The sequence below is a fragment of the Argiope bruennichi genome, chromosome 10 (genome assembly GCF_947563725.1).
Source record: "Argiope bruennichi chromosome 10, qqArgBrue1.1, whole genome shotgun sequence".
Classification (NCBI taxonomy): Eukaryota; Metazoa; Arthropoda; class Arachnida; order Araneae; family Araneidae; genus Argiope; species Argiope bruennichi.
The window spans coordinates 49,693,110-49,715,816 of NC_079160.1; the positions used below are offsets into that span (position 1 = coordinate 49,693,110).

General features: G+C 28.5%; 2 protein-coding genes across 4 annotated transcripts in view; one reads left to right on the top strand and one right to left on the bottom strand.

Moving 5' to 3' along the window:
- Nucleotides 1–22,707, top strand: part of LOC129988833 (corticotropin-releasing factor receptor 1-like) — a 241,572-nt gene that overhangs the window by 126,882 nt on the left and 91,983 nt on the right. The window contains exon 1 of one of the 3 annotated variants that reach the window (XM_056097108.1): nucleotides 13,681–13,791. The exons of the other annotated variants lie outside the window; for them this stretch is intronic. Within the exon in view, the coding sequence (XP_055953083.1) occupies nucleotides 13,764–13,791 (28 nt within the window). The 5' untranslated portion in view covers nucleotides 13,681–13,763. Of the gene's footprint in view, nucleotides 1–13,680; nucleotides 13,792–22,707 lie in introns of those variants that run through there. 3 annotated transcript variants of the gene reach the window in all.
- On the bottom strand, nucleotides 5,036–13,591 carry LOC129988835 (uncharacterized). Its single transcript, XM_056097109.1, has 2 exons — nucleotides 12,908–13,591; nucleotides 5,036–6,658 (listed from the first exon to the last, which is right to left on the bottom strand). Exons 1-2 carry the CDS (start codon nucleotides 13,589–13,591, stop codon nucleotides 6,449–6,451), a joined length of 894 nt encoding a protein of 297 aa, XP_055953084.1. The 3' UTR covers nucleotides 5,036–6,448.

The window sequence follows — 22,707 nt, forward strand, 5'->3', positions numbered from 1 at the left end:
ATTGTAAGGGCAAATAAAACTTTTTCTGTGTATTTTTAGTTTTTATAAACCGTTTGTTCTGCCATATTTTATAATATTTTTGTCAAATTTTTCAAGGCTAATATTTTTTTAGGAAAACAATGTTTAAATATTTTTAGTGAGGTTTACATTCTAATTAAACCACTTTAGTGCAATGTATAATCTTTTGGGGATAATAATAAAATAAATGAAGCTAATAAGAATTATTAAAGTTATATAATAATTTATAGTTTAAATTCTTTTCGCTTAAACTTTCAGAAATATTAATTAAATGATGAATTAAAGTTTTTTTAATCTTAAAGGAAAGATATTGGCGTCTTAATAAAAATATTAATGAATATTAATAAAAATAAAAATGGTATCTTTAAAATGTATTAATTGCGATAGTGGATTTAATTTTTTTCTGACTATACGTGTTTAAATAATTTGGTTTAATTATTTGTAATTGAAACTCTCTTACTCAAAAGATCAATGATGATATTAAAAATAGAAAGCTTTTAATCAGTTGTTTTCCAAATCGTTTATTGAATCTTTATTGAAATTTTGTTTTAAAAATGAATCTGAAAACATATTATACATATCAGAGCAGAATTTTAATTACTTGTTTCATTATTACATCCTACTTTTTCTTATATAAAGTATTCAAAGAAAAAGCATATTAAAATCATCACAAATTTCGAATTCGAGAATTTTATGAATCTGCACGCTTAACTTCCCACAATCCAAAAACACACACACACATTTTTGGAATTATGTCTGTCTGTCTATGAACACTATAATTTATAAACGCTTTGAGTTGGTCGAATGAAATTTCGAATATAGTCTTTACAATGAGTTTTGTAGATTTTTATCGAATTTCTAATGAAATCCAATTGAGGATGTTTGTCTGTCCGGCTTTCTAAATACAAATAACACATTAATTATAAAACGCAAAGTGTTCGAGGGACAACTGTTCGTTCACGGATTTACCATCTAAAGGTAGATCGTTATTATACCTATCAAAGGGTTAACTATCTATATCTGTACTTTCACAGGCATGTAAATTCCGTTTGTAAAAAAAACGCAATGACTTAAGTAAAAGAAATTTGATATGTGAATTTGTGACTATAATTCTTTTTTCATTTTGTTTTATTCAATCAAAAAAGAATCCATTTATTCGTTATTCTGGTATGTGTGTATTAATCACATCTTAGTGATTAAATACCAAATAGTCGCCAAAGATCACGCACTAAAGAATAGTTCATAACTATTTTTATGACATATGGTTAATAATGCGCAAGTGACGGGTTTCTTAATTGCGCTACGTAACACACAGTTCTCATTTGAGGAACTCTGAAATTAAAAAGCTATAAAAACTGATACTATTCCACGACCCTTTTTTCTTGTTCTCTTGCGCATCGCCACGTTTATAACTGGTTCTCTTTTAAACTTACTTAAAAGGACATATGTGTATGATACATTTTTTTCACCAAATTCTTATCTGATGCAAATTTACTGAGTTTTATCTCTTGCATTGACTGAGAAGTTGTCTGTAAATATTTGAAAATGTATCTTTTTATGAATAATGAGAAATATGCATATCTTGTGACTAACAAAGTGAGTATGCTATTGGAATGAAGTCGTAGAAACTCTTATCTAAGGATATATCCAAGTTGTAAGATTTGTATTATACCAGAAAACGGGATGTTGACGATAGAAATACCATATAGGATTGTTTTAATACGAAAAGATAGAATGACTTTGAATTTCTACATTTTCAACATACAGGGTGATTATTATTAAAGTTCCACTTAGAAATGGTCATAAAAGGAAATCTACTGGACCAAATGTTATCAAACTTGGTAATAAATTAAAGAAGCTCATGGGAAATTCTTTTCTGCCAAAAAAAAAAGGTTCAGAAACTCACCACCAGGGGGAAATTGGCTCTGTATGCATTATTTTTAAGCAAAATAGGACATGAAGACACCGGTTTAAAACGTGTTTAATCTTTTCTGAAACGTGTTACAAAGCATGTTCAATATGTGTTATCTCAAAAGCTCTGTTTATGATGAAAATCTAAACAATTTGGCGGTACTGAAAGATGCGGTACACCTACATGTGCGTAACATTCCTCCTCAAGAGTTTCTGTTGAGAATGCAGTAATGCGATTTAACCCTTTCTAGGGCCGTGGGAAGTATGCTTCCCACCAAATTTATCAATCTTTGTATGAATTTATGTAGGTTGGCATAAGTTCTGACAAATTTTTTTAGAAAGACAGAAACTTAGATGCTTTAGTTCTTTATTTTACACAAAATGATGTGTCTTGGTTTGATACTTAATTATTAATTAACCAATTTAATTAATTAATCAAATTAAATTTATCTAATAAGCTAAATGAATCCCCTTTTCTTATTCTAATTTCAAGCCTAAAAATATTTTAACATAATATGACTAGAAAAAAATGGCCCTTTCAAGAGTTAACTTGCTTTCAGAAAGTGGCGGACGCCACATTGAACATGTTTTGTAACACGCTTTTGAAACGATTAAACACATCTTAAACGAATGTCTTCATGTTCTATTTTGCTTATCAATATTGCATACTGCGCCATCTAACCCCTGATGGTGAGTGTTTGAACTTTTTTTTTTGGTGGAAAAGAAATTTCTATGACCACCTTTAAATTATTGCGAAGTTTGATAACATTAGTAGTTTTCCCTATTATGACTATTTCAAAGTGGAACTTTAATTATAACCACCATGTATTTTAGATGTTCTAAAAAACTTAAAAAATAGTTCATTTAGTTAAATTTTTAATATATATGATATATCATCTTATGTAAATATATGATGTATCATCTAAAAACATTAGTCGAAAATGTAAAAATTATTTAAGAATGGCACCGTAACTATCAGAAATTATTTTATTCTTTAAATGGATAAAATAAATTATCAATCTAATTAATCGTAAAGCGATAAGCACAGATTCACTCCAGTTTGTGAAAAAAAAAATGAAATTCTGCTCTTCTTTCACATTGGTCAGCAACATATTAAGCAAAATCGCAAAATGTTATACTCTTTTTATTGTATTTAAATGACAAAAATAAGGATGGAATTCTTCAGAATTCTCGTTTAAATTGTTATTGTTAAGAAAAAAGAAAGAAAATAAAAATAAGGATATAAATATCTTAAATAAGTAAGGCGAAAAAAACTTTTTAATTAACGTTTTTCTCAAAATTCTGAAAATGTTTTTTTTTCTCTTTTGCTTCATTTTATTTAAGTATCTCAATTTTTAGGCTTCTGTCATATACAATTTTTTTTCCTTTTTTTTTTGTATCGTGTCTAATAATACAAGTCAGCAAACGAAAAAATTGCCTTAAAAATAATTAGTCGTTCTTATAGTTTTTTATGCTAATTATCGGAAAGATAATTAAACCTAATCCATCATGTAAAGTTTTTTTTATCACAAATCGCAGATCTAATACGAATTTTTTATATATATATATTTAAGAGCAATTTAGCATTGTTTAAATATTCTTGTAAAAAAATATTCATAAAATTAAAATAATATTTTTACTTTGTATCCGAAAAAAATAAACCTATATTTGTTTAGATTGTCCTTCTAAAATAGTAAATTTATAAGGATTATACCACATTGAAACCCAAGTAATTAATGCAAAGCTTAATCACTAGCCTGATAGTGTATGTGTGTATCCCCTTCCTTTTTAATTATTTAAAATTTTTCAAGCATTTTTTTCCCGTTTTCTTATGTCAGCGTTGTAAACATGTATACAGGGTTTGTCACAAATAAGTGGAGCAAGCGTTTATTTCCTGTAATACTAAATATAAATTTACTAAGTACTAAAGTATTACTACGTATAAATTTACTACTTTTACTGTAGTACTAAATATAAATTTTAATATTAAAAAATTCAATTAATCACTCTCCAAAAAGGGGAAGTGGGTGCCCTCTTTACGGGACAATGTTCTAACAGCCAATTTAGAACAATTGATTCGTTAGAAAATCTACAGAGATTATTTCGATAATTTCTTATGATGGTGGCGATAATTATGAGTACCTTGACTCATAAATAATTTTATATCCATGATAAGAAATGTAAATCATTTAAAATAATAAAAATACACAAATTAATAAAAATTCTTTTATTAGATACATGGATCAAATGTGATTTGTGTTGATTAGGAAAAATAAAATTAACTCCATTCAATAAAATTTTAACTAAAAACTTAAATAAGCAAAAAAATGTAATCATTTATTATATTTAAATTATTAAAATTTAAGATATCAAGTAAAAATATGAAAATTGGGGATTTTTCATTATTTTGAAGGAAATTGCTAGAAGCAGGTAGCAATGTTTATTTGCTTCGCGTATAAAGAAATGTTGCATGTTTTCTGCATGAATTTACACGCAGATGTTAGAGAAGTTGCTGAGCTGTGATAGTGCGCCTATATGAGAACATTTTTAAGACAATCATTTAGATAAGTTCAGAATGAGTTAAGTTTTATACAAAGATATTAATTATATTTCAAGGATATTGGTGAAATAGGATCAATTGATTTTATTAAAATTAAAATCTTTAAGAAATTTGAAATATCCCCTTATTATAATGAAAAATTTGTGGCATTTTAAATATAAAATCAATCTAATATTGGAAACCATATTCGATCGTACTTCTCTCTATATTTCTGAAAAAAGACGAGATTTAATTTTTCATAAATTTTTCGGGTTTTCAATGTGTACAGTTTTTCTAAGAATATTTTTGTATTCTCTTTTGTGACCACCGCGACTGAAAGGGTTAATAATGAATTTACATTTTTAAGTTTTATTAATTATTGGTAAATGGTAAGGTATCCCAAAATTAACGCAAGATTTGAATTTGTTACCTTTCGTTCAATAAAGGGCTGACAACTCTATTAAAATAAAAAATTTGACAGGTGATAGTTTAGTGTTAATAAAAATGGAGCGTTACAAGATAGAACAACGTGTTAATGCAAGATTTGAATTAAATAAAAAACACAGATTTTCATTTAAATTGTTATATTTTTATTAAATCGTAAAGTTTACATGGTAGAGTTATATATGGAATAACACATACGGGAAATAACCTCCACGGCTTTGCTAACATGTATGCGCAGTATTATCGAAATTTTCCCACGACCATTTTGCCTAAATGTGGCTGAATTTCGCTGATGCAGCGTTGAATTTCCTTCTTCAATGACAGCATAGATCTTTACCTTATAACCTCATGAAAAGAAATCCAATGGTGTTAAATCACACGATCTAGGGGGCCGATTCTGAAACTTTTTGAACTGTGGCCGCCAGACTTTCGTTATTTTTGAAATATTGTTCAATAAGGAAAACACGTTTTTCTATCGTGTAACACTCCATTTTTACTAACCCTAAACTATCAGCTGTCAAATGATTTATTAATAGGTTTGCCACACTTTACTTCATAAATGGTGGCAAATTCAAATCTTTTGTTTTTTTAAACGTGTTCGAAAATTAACAAAACATTTTGGCTTTTATGAAGGTTGTTAATGATAAGCTTAAATTTCAATGGCTCTTCCAGCAAAAAAATTAACAAATGAATTGAAAGGCTCAATAAAAGCAAATGTTGAATTTAATGTTTAATGTTTCTGCTTCAATGCATTTGAGTAAAAATAATTTATTTTCGAATTCTAAAGCAACGAACCTCAATTCTATTTACGACATTATTTATTGTATTTTCTTTCTTTAAATTATTGAAATGTTTAATTACTTTACTCTGAAATAACTGTATATAAGACATTAATATATTAAATTGTTATTTTGAGTGTTTTGTAGAGTTTTAAAAACTCCTTTCTTAATTTTATATTGAAAAGGCATTGATAATGATAAAATCCATGTACTTAATGTCATTCATATCATTATATAGTTGGGCAATTGGTTGACACTCTTTTAAACTTAGAAGCGTAATGAAGTGAGGAATAGTTTTTAAAAATTTTCTTACCTAACTTAAATATGGTGGATATTTTTTGTAGAGTGTTTTCCCTTTCAAATAAAAAAAATATTGAAAATGATTATATTACATATTTTCAAAAAGTAGTGTCATAGTCTAATTATTTAAGAGTAGTATTTAACATAGTAAAAAGTTTGCAGTTTAACATTTCTGTATATATCTGTTATAAAAATAAATGAAAAGCTTTTTCTTCAGGATCATTGAATATATGAAATTTAATTTCCAATAATATTATTTTAGATAAATAATACAAAAATTTTTCAGCCATTTAAATTTTTTTTATGTTTTTTGTAAAACATTAGCAAATTAAGAAAATTACAGAACTTTATAAGTGCAATAAAATTACATAATAATTTCTAAATAAAAGTAAAAATGAAGAAAAAATGTTCGTCTAATTTTATTAGTCTGATAATTTGAAAGAAAAAAAAACTTATTTCATATTCTTTTAAATATTATAATTTCCTGATTTGTGCTAGTAGCAAATCTGAATCGGAACCGCTCCGGAAACAGATACAGTTCGTACTTATGACCCACGTTTGTGCTAAAAATTCTCTGTAACTTGTTTCTGAATATATCAAAATCATCATAAAATAAAGGATCCAAGACCACGAACAAGCTTCCTGGAGTCATTGAAGAGATGACATTCTGGAAAAGAGGAAAAACAAATTATGTGAATTATGGCAAAATCTTGTCACAAAGCAGAATGAACATTCTTGAATTCAAATTCCAAAGTTGACGATATCAAAAATTCCAGTTTATTTATTGCTTTTAATTGGAATCATTGAATATTCTTTACATTTATAGGAAGATGCTCTAGAATATTACGTTATATTATTTTAAACTGTGTACATTCATTCTGATTATGTTATTAGCTAAGAGTATCTGATACTAGTGTGGCGGATTGGTATGAGCGAGGATAGAACCTGGGACCTTGTCGTTCGCAGCCCAGTTACATGCCCACGATACAAAAGCAATTGATCGTGCAGCGTAGCTGTTAACTGGTTTATAAGTTTTCACCACATACTCTCCCTTCAGTGAGTCAGAGGTGAGACGAACGATATGGCTGTTGAGTGGTGATGTATTGGCTGTTGATTCTAATGCGCATGTACCCAATTGAGAGTGCCAAGCCTTATGGCGAGCGTGTGTGGGTGAGTGGTTGCTGTTTCTGCGTCAAGTGAGTTTGACGACTTTGGTTGCGGGTAGATGGCTCCACAACAGCTGTACGAAGGTTGAAGGTTCATCGTCCGAGGTCACTAAGGTGGCGAATTGTTATGAGCGAGGATAGAACCTTGGACCTTGTGGTTCGCAGCTCAGTAACATGCCCACGATATAAAAGCAATTGCTCATGCAGCGTAGCTGTTAACTGGTTTAAAAGCTTTCACCACCCTAGTATGTAAATTAACTGCATTAATACAATTTAAGTTGTGTGCTTAATTTTATACATCTTACATCATCGCACATCATAATTTTATACATCAACCGGGCAAATAGCGATTTCAATTCAAAATGGCTTTTTGCATTCAAAAGTAGCTCCTTCGATCTTAAAATTTGATCATTCTTCTTCTAACAATTAAAAAAACTGTCTTTAAATATTGTTTTAAGTCCCAATCTATAGAATAAACACATTAGCACACTGCTAGCTTTTACCAGATCTGTTAGAAACCTTTATTTAATTGGAGGATATTAGCTTTGTATATATCTATTTGGGTTAAATATTGTGGTTCTTCTCTAAAATTTCGTCCGTGAATCATGTTGATAATCTTGTTCTAATCTTTATAACAATTAAATAAATTAAATTTATACATAACTAGCCATCTTTGGCGACTAGCCGATTCGCCAGTATTAATGATCACTAAAATGTTCATTTAAATATTTCATGTAACTTGGTCTCTTAATAGCTTTTTCTGCAAAATATTTTTAAACTTCAGAATTTGATAGTTATATAATTCAATCATACTATTATGTAGACCTCAAACAGTTCTGTTCATTGTACTGCGTATCACTCTCTTTAATTTTCTGTCAACATTCATAAAATTGAAACTTTAAATTAAGGTGGAAATGTTAAACTGCAATTAATAAAAAAACTGTTTTTACTGAAACCAACCGCATCTTTTTTTTAAATATGAAAATGGAAAACAGAGCCGTTCGGCATTAAAGTTCACTGCAGAATCATTTTTGTAATTTATATAGTATTTTAAAGAATTATTCAATACAAATTTCTCTGATTGATCGTAGAATTAAGTTTTTTGTTTTACATACAAAATATTTAAATGATGTAAATAAAAATATTTTACTTTATTTCAATCAATAAATTTGTCAATTTTATTTTATTTATGAGAAAATTATGAAGTTTAAATTTTACGCTGTCCTTTTGTCCTAAGGAATCATATTATGCAAAATAGTTTTGACACTTCAACTTTTAAATAAATAAATAAACGTTTCTATTTTCAGCGATTAAATCTGACCGATTTATGAAGTTTTTATATATCACTTTTAGAACAATTAACATTTTCATTATCATTTTCTTTGAGACGATCGATGAAGTGGTCTAAAATAACCAGTTGCTATAGAAGAGTGACATTCAAATTTCATCAATTAGTCAGTTTTATTTAGTTGATTGTAGTTCAACAATTTTTATTTTAAATATTTGTGTCTCAAGAATATTTTGTTAAATATGATTCAAACGGCAGAGGACCTATGTAAAAATTTAAAATTGGTAAAATTAAAATTTAAATGTAAATAAAATTTTTAAAAAATTAAATTAATTTCATCGGAGCATTTTTTTACTCAAGTTACATAAAATATAATTATTTAGCTCATTTTGATCATTTTTTTAGCAGATGTATGCTCGAAATTAGCTGATGGGCACTGATTAGAGTGATTATCCTATATATATTAAACAAAATTCGGCTTAAATTAAATTGCTTTATTGAATTAATAATATAGATATTGTAAAAAATCATAGAAAACTTTTCCTCCATTTACTTTTTAGATAATATTATATTACAAACTTTTTCCCTTCATACAAGCACGTGATGAAAATTACATTTTTATATATTTAATTTGCAATAATAGTTGATTTATTATTTAATTTGAACTTCTGATAATGTGATGGCAACACTTTGATAAAAGCTAATTTTTTTCCATTGAGGTGCTCGTGCAGATAATATTTTATTTTTATTTTGTGTAAAATATATTGTGTAAAAATATGGTTAAAATATTTTTTAAAAGTTCATTAAAAATCGAAACTTAGTTTATAGGTTAAAGCATTGATATCTTTAAAAAGATATTTTTTCGAGCTTTAACTTGATGCAATAATCAATTTTGTACTCAAATACACATTTTTTTTTCTGATTCTCTAGTGTTATGATAAGATTTTAATGCTTGAGGATTAAATTATTACTTTTTAACTATCTACCAAAAAGTTCTATTATTTATTGTCGATTACATCAGTTTATCTCGAGTATAAGAAAACTACATAAATTACGCACTACGAAGTAACTCGGTTCATATCTTACAACTGTTATAAGGAATTTTAATACGTTGATACTTTATTAAGCCTGTTTTTTTTAAACATGTGATAATCATGAAATAATTTATTGCTGATGTCAATTGAATTAGAGGATTTAATTGAAAATGTGCTTTTTTTAATATCGGCTAAAAAATCGTAGGATTATATGTATATCAATATACGCACACACATACAAACACACGTGCATGCACGCATTTTTAATTTTTATTTTTAGTACAGAGGCTAGCATTTAATCAAAAATAATCCCCTGAAGTGTTTTAGAACGCTTGTGTATAGAGCTGTGAATAGCAACATTATTCAGAAAAAAAATAAAACGAAAATTTATTAACATTATTGAGAATAGACGAATGAGAATAATTTATTAAGTATGATAAAGGGTTGGATAAAAGATAGACAGAGATATTTTCAATTGATAATAATGTTATTAGATCGCATTTTATTATATTTAACATTTTTTATTGTATACAAATTTTGTATTTGACAATGCATTTTTTCTGTTAATAAACCACTTCGTGTTTTAATCCGAGTTTAATTATTAGTTTCAATTTGAATGTTCCTTAACTTTTGTATAGAGAAGTTCCCATGGTAAGGATACAAAGTTTAGCAGAGAGAAAGAACTACATGATGAACTTCGAGACAAATATAAAAATTAAGGGAAATCAAGAATATAAAAATTAGTTATGAATTAACAAACTTCACATTTTATTTATACTGGATTGTAGCAAAGGTTAACGAGCTGCAGACTGCTGATTCATAATACTCTCACTTCATTTGAAGCTTATTGCTAATATTTTGTTTCAGCATTATTTTTATTTTGTATTTATCATTACATTTTTTTTTTCCTATTACTGGATCACTGTTTGTTTCGAACAGATTTTAGTGATTAGTTTTGATTTGAGTATTCTTGAATATGAAAGATAAAGAAGATCCCACCATAAGAAAGCAAATCTTTCAATGTAACTGTATGTTTACGTTTAAAAGGTACTACAAATAATAATTTATAAACATTTCTTAAGCACTCTGCTAATGTACATGGTATTTTCTGTAACTGAAAAAAAATTGGACTTTCCTGATAGAAAAGATCGATTTCTATAAGTATGTAAATTGTGATAATGAGATCATGATTTCGGAACCATTCAAAATTAATGAATTAATTAAAGACGAATTATTTGATGCTAATTTAAGCGATGAGGCAAAAGAAAGTGAGAAGATATTTCGTTTCCCTTTACGAATACAGTGGGCTCCACTGGGTGATCAGACATATTCTGTTGATCAAACTGCACGTAAAAAAATAATCAGTGAAATTAGTTAGGTTCATAAAGTTGTATTTAATAATCACCGACTATCAACGCATTAGATAAGATAAAAACATTTTTAAACAAAAATTGAATATTTACTTGTATGTACAAAAATGGAATAAAATTAGAAGCATATAATCTATACCTAAGAAATATGCAAATAAAGATACGATTCCTCTTACTTTTATAATAAATTTTAAAATTTAATTATTATTTTCAACATTATACAATAATATACTGGCATTTCTCCTTTTAAATGAATTTGCATTAGTAGATTTAAATTTCTAATAATCAAATTTGTTTATTAAAATTTCACTATAACGTCATTCATTTGTACTGAATTGAAAATAGAATAAAGGGGCTTTATTGTATGTGAAATGAAAGATTCGATATTGCAAAATTAATCGTAGTAGCATAAGAAGTTTGATAATATACCGAGATAACCGAGAATCAATATTGTAAAGATAACCGAGATATCTTTACAATATTGTAAAGTCATCAAAATACCGAACAATATTGTAGAAATATTATAAAAATCTCTAGTTTATGAGATTAAATAAATATATACAAGTAAAAAATGACATTCAACATTTTCTATAGTTAATTATATCCAAGCCATTTTTAAAGACAGCGCAAAACACATTCGCTGATGCAATATTGAAAACGGAAAAAAAGTTTTAGAATGCATTCAAGGTATTTATATATTCGAAAAGGGACTTTTCCCTTAATTGAAAAATGAAATTAGACGTTTGCTAAATCATCAAATTGAGGCAATAGAAGTTGTAAATATCAGATTTTGAAAGGTGTGGGGGAAAAAGGCCCGTTATTAAGGGAAAAGAAGTTAAAATGTTCTTAACTCTGGATTTCAGTGAGGAAAAAATAAAGAATTTATTTTAGATGTATAGAATTTATTACCTAGATATATAAATAAATTTTGATGAGACAAAAATAAGAGTTTAGTTATCAAAAACCACAAACATCAAAGATGATAATGAAACGTATGGTAAGTCTATTATCGAAAACGTTACCCGCTAAAGGCAGGAGATTATAAGAACGGGTATCTATATGAGAGGATTTTGGCAGGATTACTTGAACCCTCAAAATTTTCTCTTGTCTTATCTTAGTTTATATTATCTGATCCAGTCTGCAAGACCTGACATTATCGGCATATTCGAATTCGCGATTTCATGTACGAACTGTTATCTGGAATTCAGTCTATCTAATCTAAACAATGTCGTTCATTGTAAAATCCAAATACACACCTGTTTATTATTCAAGAATTCTCCTGAGTCAGTATACTATACAGCTTATGGAAAAATGACATGATAGTGACAAATTTTATAAATCTTTAAAACAGCTAAAAATGTTTCATTGCTTACTAAACGGAGAATACTCATACTTCCCTGAAAAACATTCTGAAAAAATACCAATTTTTACTTACAATTAAGAGTTGTCCTTTTGTGCAGATTTTTATAATCAATTCTAAACTTATTTAATGTGAATTGGTTTTAAAATGTCTTATTTCATACTAGACGGTGAATATTCCTGTTTTCCCCGATAAACATTCTTAAAAAAAATACCATTCTTTACTCACAATTAAGAATTGTCCTTTGTTGCAACTTTTTATAATTAATTCTCAACTTATTTAATTAAAACATTAAAAAGATAAAATGCTATAAAGAAAAATTTAAATTATTACAGGAAATATATAGAAACTTATATAGGAACCATCTAACAAATATATAGAAACTAATATAGAAACCATACTAACAGGGAATATATAGAAACTAATACAGGAACTATACTAACAGGAAATATATAGAAACTAAACGGATTTAAATTTATGACTAAAATTTGGTCTCGTTAATTTTATATAAAATCATTCCTTATCAAACACTGAAATTTGAAAAATCAGTTCTGTAAATTTTCATCATTCCATGAATCATATATGAATGCTTTTTATTGAAATATAAAAATATTAAAATAAATAGCGAATAACAACAAACGTATTATCAAATCCTTATGTAATACTATATAAAATATAAAAGATGTTGTAAAATTTACCTCAGTTACCCGAATCCTTTCATAATCACCACTCAGGATAGATCGCAACCCTTTCATCCAAACCAAGTTTGCATTTCGTATTTCTTGCTGCAAATTAGCAGGCAACGAGTTTCCTAAATCGGCACAAACAAATGAAGTATTAATATTTCTGCTTTGGATTAATTCGGAAGCCTTTCCAAAAATCTCTTCATGGAGGCATGCTTCCACGGCTTTATGGTACGGAAACCACTGGCTGTTGCTATCTGCTAATGTTATTTCCATGTTTTCAAAGGTGCTCCTTCCTTCATAAAGAGCACTGTACAGTCCCACTAGATCACTGCCTGTACCTCCTCCGACACTAACCACCTTCAACGATGATTGATTGAAACATGATCGAAATTCAGGACAGTTCCGAATAGCGGCCAGAGCTTTTTTTCGCGTAACGCCTGCAGAAAGGGGTGATGACCAATAAAAATACCCCAGGGAATCTCCAAGTGTTCTAAAGTTAGCAGCTGCACAAGCGTCTGGTGGACCCCTCTCTCTGAAATAGGCAATGATGTTTTCGATGCCAGCCGAAATTTCGTCAGCAGTCGCACGATTTCTGTTAATTGACATCAACACTGTATCGAACAGTTCGATAAAACATCTCTCTTCTATTCGGGATACAATGGGATCGTCAATATCTTCTAGAAGGACGACTGCCATTTTCAAAAATTCGAAATAAACACAGTTTAAAGTGAAGACGTGCCCCCTCTGATAATGAAATGCTTCCTGAAATCACTCGTTATATACTACTTCAATATCAATAGTCCCTTATCAATAGAAGAAACAAAAAAAGGAACCAATGACGCCGTTTGTAAACCGGAAGGAGGGATGAATGGCTGAATCAACAACTCCGTATTTTAGTAGGTATTTGCTGAATTGGCAGACACACGCCAACGGCTTTTCTTTTTTCTTGTCTGTGTAACTCTTAAAAATTTAAATATTTCAGAAGTTTCAAATATCATTGGCGTTTTGCCAAGAAATCAGTAGATTTATTTTGCCTGCTAATACTTCCCGAGGTCAGTGTTTGACCTTGGTTTTATTATGTTGACGACGAAAATCCATCTCTTATAATTAAAAAAAAAGTGTTAAAATAATATAATAGAACCGTAAAATATTTTTAACGCAAAATTAGCTTATATATTTTATGGCTCTAATCTTATTCTCGTTCGACATTTTAATCATTTTTTTGTGCCATAACATTTTCATTTACTTTTTAATTTCATATATAAATGTTCTATTTCATTCAATTTCTATGTATGAATTATATGTATGTAATCTATGATCTTAATAGAAATTTTCCTTTTAATTTAGGAAAGGTAATGATAGACATTTAACTAATCTAAGAATGTGCATCTGGCACGGCATAATGTTCATCATTTTTTTTAAATAGAAATTCTTGGCACCGCAGTAGTTTGTGTATTATCGAAATTCACTTTTCACTATTTTAAAGATGATTAAAGGATAGATTTAAAGAATAAAAATAAAAATATTCCATACCATAAACAAGCGAAACTTTAAGCTCATAGAGTAACCATATTTCTATATGTATATATATAAATGAAAATCTGCTTCTTTATTTGTTTTACAAAATTCAACAAACCCTTAAGGAATTCGAACGAAATTTGAAACACACATTTCTTAGCATCTAAAATGATTAACTGTAATTTTAAATAAGTTTATACGGTCCTCTAAAGGAGATGAAATGGTATCTAAAAATTTTACATTTTTCTGCCCAAACTTCTGAACAAAACAAGACACAAAAAATCATACCTTCTTAAGATTAAGAAAATTTAATTTAATAGAATCTGCTTTATTACTATACCATTTTGATTTTATTTTTAATAAATTTTTCACAGTTAGTTTCAGCATCATTTTTTTTGTCGAAATATTAAACCTTTATTTCACCGTTTAATCACATTGATCATTCATATGGTTTTTTTTCAATATTAATGTTTTAAGTTGCTTTCGACTGATATTTTTCTTTTCTTTAACATGTAGAGTAAAAGCAAAATTTAATACGCTCGTGCTGTCCACCATTAAACATTATCTTTTAAAACTATTTGATTATATTATAAAATTTTATATTATAAAATTTTAATGTGCCTATTTAGCATAGCCTATGTTTTCTCATACAATTCTTTTAATTTGAGTTAGCTTTGGTTTTAGATAAAATACTGAAGATATAGGTTTTTATAGTCTAGAAAATAACTAGACTGTGTATTATAGATCATATAAAATATGTCTAATTATTTTTTATTTTTTAATATTGGGAGCACGATTTCTGCATTAGATTTAAATTTTCTTTTCCATATTTTTTTAATAATATTGTTTTTTTTTAAATAATTTTTGCTAAATTTTGAACTTTTCCAATCAATTTACCTTTTTATGATTTCAATAACTAGTTTTATCAGATTTCTATTTTTTTCTTCAATATTCGTTTTTTATTTCTTTTATTCTAAGTGATGATGTCGGAAGAGTTATTGAATTATCTCTAAAATCTTAAACAATATTCAGTTTTCAAAAGCGATCAATTCGCAAAATATTTCTTCGTATCCTCCATATGCAAAAGAAATTCGTTATATGATAACCAAGTATCAAGAAAATAATATTTTTTTTATATAAAATGAGATTTAATGGTAGAAAGATCTTTAAATTAATTTTGCTCGATATAAAAGTTTAAAATTTAATTTAAATACAAATTGTTGTTCACTATCTTAATTCATTACTAAAGTTCGTTCATATTTTGACAATCCTTACTTCATAAGAATTCTCTAATTTGCCGGTGTCCTGACTTAGGGGTAACACGTCTTCCCTGTTCTGGACATCCCGGATTCGAGTCCTAGTTCGGGTATGGTTGTTCTTCCCCTGTGATTTATCTGTGAATTGTGTGAAAGACTCCCCCTGTAAAAAAGGGGTTGTGCAAGCGAATGTGTGTATGTCATCTTCCTGTGGATGAGTGAATGAAATGCATGAATGAAGTTCGCCGCGTAAAAAGGGTTGTAACGCGTGAGTAGTTAAGACGTACTCTTGGCGCTAGATGGCACTACTGAAATCAAGAGATGCTCTCTCGGCTAAAATCTCGGCTTAAAATAAATTAGCTTAATCTATGACAAGTGCCATAAGAAACAACAACAACAACAGATCTTTAATTTATTCCTAAATTTCCTGCTTGTTTAAATACGTTGAAATAAAAATAAATTAGTTAGCAGGTTTCTAGCATAAAATACATGGAAATCATGAAATCATTGTTAACAAAACTGAATTAGAGAAATTATTTTATCATATAATGGAATATGTGGAAAAGTCGAAAGGTCTGAAGAAACCATTTTAATTTTAACATTGACAAAAGCGCCTCAAAATCGAAGGGGTTTTCAGATTCGAAGCATGAAAATTCCCTAAAATTCTTGTTCGAATTTTAAAACTATTATAACATTTCCTATTTGTATATGTTACCGTTACAGCTCGAAAGCCGCTAATGTGTAGATTACCTCTCTAGTATGCATTTTAACTGATTTGCTCCATTAAAGTGAGGAAACAAGAGTTTTCCTGCATTTTAATTAGGCAATGTGCGCATTAACGGCTTCCGTATCATTAAAGTTCAAAAGTTTTCTTCTGTTTCTTTGTCTGTACTCCACCCCCCAATCCCTCTAGTTTTAGTTTAGTTTATCAGCATTTGGTCGTCCCCGGTTGCGAGATCTGAATTCAGTGTTTGCAAAGAGAGTTTTTTAACGAAAGAAAAACCTCTTCCTGCTGTAGAAGTATCTTTACGTCAAACAGCAATGAAACAATCCCTTGACACCGAACAGGGTTTCGAAAAAATGTAATCTAATTCAAATCTAAATGCACCACAACAAATAGGCGTGCTTGTCGCAAAAACCAATTTCTTTGCAATTTCAAAGTGCCACCAATCTTTAGATTGCACTAATAAGTAAGGGTAATTTTATCACATATTTCGCAAATCCATTTCTTTGATTGTAATAATATGTTAAACTGTTTGAGTCTTTGTATTATAGTTCTTCAATTGATTAATGATTGATTCTATCAACAAATGTGTTGATTGATCTATTTTATTATCTTAAATCTTTAAATAACAAAAATTAATAAATAAATACTCAACACTTAATATAAGCTCGTAGAATCGTTGCTGTTGTCCCAGCGAGGATCTTATTTTCACTTTAAAGAGTACCTAGTAGGTAATGTGCAGATTTTCTAGGTAATTTGAGAAATGAAACAATTTTCCGCATTTTAACGGATCACCTAGTTAATTGCAGTTTAACTGATTCTTATACTTCAATAGTAACATTTACATCATATAAGCAGAAATAAAAGCTGGAATAAAATAAATGTTTAACATATTGATTAAAATAAAAAAAATTATAGAAATGTGACACTAAATTGACTTGTTATTGAAAGATAGAAAATGTAAATTACGTGAAACTGCTAAGTGACAAAATCTGCTTCTGAAAACACTGGGTATTTCGTTTGCAAACAATTAAAAATTGGAGATGACGATTAAATAGAATTATAGATAGATTAATCCAACAAGAAACGAATGCAAATTAAACAAAATGAATGTAAATAAGATTTTGAATGAGGTTTAGCCAAATTTCTATTACAATAGAGAGAAGAAACAAATTATAACATTGCGACACAAATGAGTTCGATTCCATTTTGAATGTAATCGCCCTTAAGCAGAAATGGTGAAATCCGCTTTTTTCTGCAGATTGGAACGTTTGAACGTGACCTTAAAACGTCATTCGTCTGTCAAAGGATTGAATAATCAGGGTTAGAAAATTCATGCGGTTATCGCTCTCGTGCTGCTACTTTTACTTTCTTTTTTTATCGAATGGAGCTGCGTGATTGGTCTTTGTGCAGGGAGAAACGGTAAAATCCCCTTTTTTTCACTTACAGTGAAACTTTCAACTCCCTGCACGCAAAAGTTTAAAAATAAGACACCTACGTCAGTGGATTGGTGGAATAATCAGAACTGCCAATCTGTGATTTTACCGCTTCTTCTTTGCTACTTTTGTGTCCTTGTTCATTGAATGATATCAGGAGAATATTTCTGTAAGGAATTGTTCTGTATTTAGAATTCTGCATTAAAATTAGCATTAGAATTCTGTATTAAAAATAGATGTCTCTCCAAATATAAAATTTCTTTAATTTTAATTGAACAGTTTTCATGTTGGTAATTTGAAGCTATAAATTTGGAATTAATTCAAAAATAATTTTTTTCATTTAAACACGTGAATACTTAAGCATTTCTAGTAATAAGTATATTTGGCATACAACCTCCAAATTAGTTGCCAAAAGATTTTTTACTCGTTTAAGTATTTTCACAAAATTTTTAAGAATGAAATTTTAAGAGGTTGAATACGAAGAGTGAGATTTCGGAAGTCGTTGTGCACAAAATCCCAAATTGGTTTCCTCATTTTTAAAAAAAGATTGTAGTAATTACATAACTTTACTACCTTCTCTTTTGATACAACAGAAAATGTTACGCATGATCCTTCTTGGGAGTTATTTTTTAATGGTATTCTGAGTGTCGTGTATTTTTTGTGTTCGTGTTTGTTTTGTCTTGTGAAATGTGGAACTTAGAAAATAATTAAATAACTGTTCCTGAAACTCGTCTGTTATTTTCATCTACCTCATAATGACGTCATAAAAAGTCTTGCCCCTCAACAAAGTAATTTTTTTTTATCATTTTCATAGGGAGCTCGAAATAGAGAAATATGCGATAAGAATAATCTGTAAACAGTCCAAAGTCCAAAAATAAATATATTTTAGCTTTTTAATTATAAAATTTGGAGTTTGAAACACCATAGGAAAAACGGAATTTTGTTTTTTCAGTCCAAAATTTCTTAGCATGATAATTTTATTCTTGATTTACCAATCTTTATTTTATTTTTAGAATTTACTCTTAATCATATAGTAATAATGGCGTGCACACAAAAAAAAAACTGTATTTAACTTTATTATTATTAAGTTAAATTCTATTAATATAAACATACCTATTATTAAATATATATTTAATTATTATTAAACTAAATACACTTTGTAGCGGTTACATAATTCTACTATTTTCTCTTTTGATACAACAGATGGCGTTACTTTATTAATATCAAGGTATATTTCCCATGATCCTTCTTGAGGGTCATTATTAGATTGTATTCTAAGTGAGAATCGTGTATTTTCGTGTTTGTGTTTATTTAGTATTGTGAAATGTGGAACTTGGAAAATATTTAAATAACTGTTCCTGAAACTCGTCTAATATTTTTCATCTGCCTCTTAATGAAGTTAAAGAGTTTCCTCCTTCTACAAGTTAAACTAAATACATGCTTATTATTTATTAACTGCTGCAACGCAGGTGAAAATAAATGTATTAAAATTTTGCTGAAAAATATATTTAAAATATTATTAAATATTTATTGAAATTAGGAAGAAAACTATACGGAAATAAAGTTGATATCGATACCGGAAAGCTATTCCGCATTAAGATTTCATCTTCGAGAAACCTTTTCTTAGTTCCTTATCTAAGTGCCTATTACCTACACATTGTTGACACGAATAGCAAACTGATACAACAAGTATAAGTAGATTCTACAATTTTTCTACCGATTTTTTTAAAATAAAGGGGGGGGGGGCAAATATGTGAACTAATTAACTGAAAACCTGTATTGTTATTTATAACCGAAATGTATTGCATTTGAAAATCAGTTTGTGTATAATATTCACTTTTTTACGACTCTAATATTCTTGTAAATCTATGACATTGGGAAGCTATTTTAGCGTTGAATGGTTACATTTAAAATTACGAGAATATCTCTCTCACAGAATTTTAGAGGAATCTGCTACATTATATAATCATTATTTATATCATTATCAGTATTTATAAATCAGTGTCAGTATTTTATATATCAGTGTAATCAGTATAATATCAGTATTTTATATATCAGTATAATCAGTATAATATCCGTATTTTATATATCAGTATCAGTATAATATAAATATTTTATATATCAGTAGAGTATCAGTATAATCTCAGTATTTTATATACCAATATAATCAGTATAATATCAGTATTTTATATATCGATACAATCAGTATAATATCAGTATTTTATACATCAATACAATCAGTATAATATCAGTATTTTATATATCAATACAATCGGTATAATATCAGTATTTTATATATCAATATAATCAGTATTATATCAGTACAGTATCAGTATTTTTATATCAATATAATCAGTATAATATCAGTATTTTATATATCAGTACAGTATCAGTATTTTTATATCAATATAATCAGTATAATATCAGTATTTTATATATCAGCATAGTATCAGTATTTTATATATCAGTATAGTATCAGCATTTTATGTATCGGTATAATCAGTATCAGTAAATTATATAATAAGTATAGCATCAGTATCAGTAAATTATATAATAAGTATAATATCAGTATCAGAAAATTATATAATCAGCATAATATCAGTATCAGTAAATTATAAAATCAGTATACACAGCTAATTGTTAATTTCATCATTTAATAAAGTTCTATTCTTGTAAGATTGCTTAGTAGCTTTGCAAATACTTCAGATTTAATTTTTATAAGTGGAGTAAGTTTTATATTTTTAATAGTTTTGGGACACCATACAGCACTTTGCATGTAAATAAAGACAACAACAGAAGACGTAAATAAAGACAACAACTGTATAATATTTTCCTTAGTGAAAACACTAAAATAAAAAAGAAATGCATCCGTCCAGAAATTATATAATTAGGGTTGTTAAATGTTGACCTTATTCACTTCCTCATAGTTACTTTCACTTTCTTATTAATCGAATGAATTGGAAACAGTGATTAAATCCTCCCCCCCCCCTTTTTTTTTTCTCTACCGAAACTTCAAATTATGGAACTATAGATATGACATATCCATCATAGAAGTAAAGAAATCTGGTAACCATTATCACTCTGACATTGCTTCTTTCTTGTTTTTATTCATCAAATGACTTGGCGAATGTATTTCCAAAGAATTGACGGGTTTTAATAGTTGAATTTTGATTTAAAAATATTTCTAGACAAAAATAAATGTTATATATTTTTAAATTAATTAGACTTTATGTTGTTAGTTATTTGAAAAGACGATATGGGATGATAGATTTGGACACATTCAAAAACAATATCTTTCCTTTAAAATATGAATTCTTTGTCCTTTGTAATAATATTTCTCTTCCATTCTTCAATCAGTTTGTAGCAGTTTTCTGTCCTTTTGGCTTATCTTCATGGAATTAAAAGTATATGGGTTGAAAAAATTTCGAATTTATCGATATAGCCAAATATCGAAAATAACGATTTCAACCTCCCTAATTCGACACTTAAAAAAATCGCAAGTTTGTTTCCCTATTTTTTTAAATATATATTTTGCATAATTTATAATTGCATTGTTTCTTTCGTGAATAATTTTCGGGACTGATGCGGGTACTGAAATACAACAGCGTAACTGATGCCAGTACTCCAATACAACAGAGTGACTGATGCAAGTATGTTTTTTTTTTTTTTTTTTTTTTTTTGAGAGAGAGAGAGCTCTTTGCCACACTTGGAAATAAAGCATAACCATGTAAAGATTTTAACTGTTGGTTATTAAAGATTAAAGTTCACAACAACAAAAAAGGCTTTAAGAAATTTCTAGTGCTTATTAAATGGTAGTGATGAAGAGTGGATATTAGTATTTCGCAGCTCTAGCCAATAAACCCTTTTTAATGATGATGATGATGTTGTGCCGCGTTATCATGGAAAGGGGTTGCAGTAACTTCTGAGGGTAAAGACCCCTGAGCATCCAAGGGTAGAAGTCTGACTTCTTACTCATATGAAGATGAAATTCACACATTCGCTTGCACAACCTCTTTTTACAGGGGGGCACATTCACACACCTCACAGATAGAACACAGATGAAGAACACCCATGCCCGAACTGGGACTCGAACCCGGGACGTCCAGATCACGAGATAGACGCGCCACCCCTATGCCAGGACGCTGGCAACCCTTTTTAATGAGCTGGCTTATTTAATTTTACATTTCAAAACAATTTTAATTTCATCACCATGCTACTGATTTATTTTATATTAATTTTTATTTTATTTTAGTATCTCTGTGAAAATGTGTATGCCCTTATTTATTTATTGCAACTCAGATCTAATACATTCATACATGTAGAAATAATTTTGATTTTTTTTCTTTGCAAATTTCTAAAAATATTGAAAGTGAGAGTAAAATCGCTGTGTTGAATCTTTTGATGACTAAAATATTTTCTCTGTGTATTTTGGCGGGAGTGACCTGGTTATAAAGTCTAAACTTCAGGACTGGAGAATTTCGGGTTCTAGATTCGATTCCACCGAAGAACCGTCGTTTTAGTGGGTCTGGTTCATATTAAATCATCGGGGGAAACGTCTTCCCTCTGTTGTGGTGTGGAAGTTTGGAGAGGGAGGTACCAGCTCAGGTGTCATCCTCATCATCTAACCGCTGCTCAAAATTACAAATTCGTTCCAAAGTAGCCCTTGTATTACTTTAAAAACCGAACGTTAATATAATTTAACTGAACTCGATGTGTTTCGCATACTAGATTTTTAAATATAATATGCTGATATGAAAAACAAAATGTAAAAAATATGTCCGTGAATGTCATTTTCTGTTACTACTTAATCATGTTTATGCATGATTAACATGATATTACTTAATCATGTTACTCTTAATTCTGTTACTACTTAATCAT

Coding starts and splice junctions, on each gene's coding strand:
- LOC129988835 (XM_056097109.1), bottom strand. CDS start 13,591: ATGGCAGTCGTCCTTCTAGAAGATATTGACGATCCCATTGTATCCCGA. Junction 6,659..12,907: donor AAAGGATTCGGGTAACTGAG/GTAAATTTTACA, acceptor CCTCTTTTCCAG/AATGTCATCTCTTCAATGAC.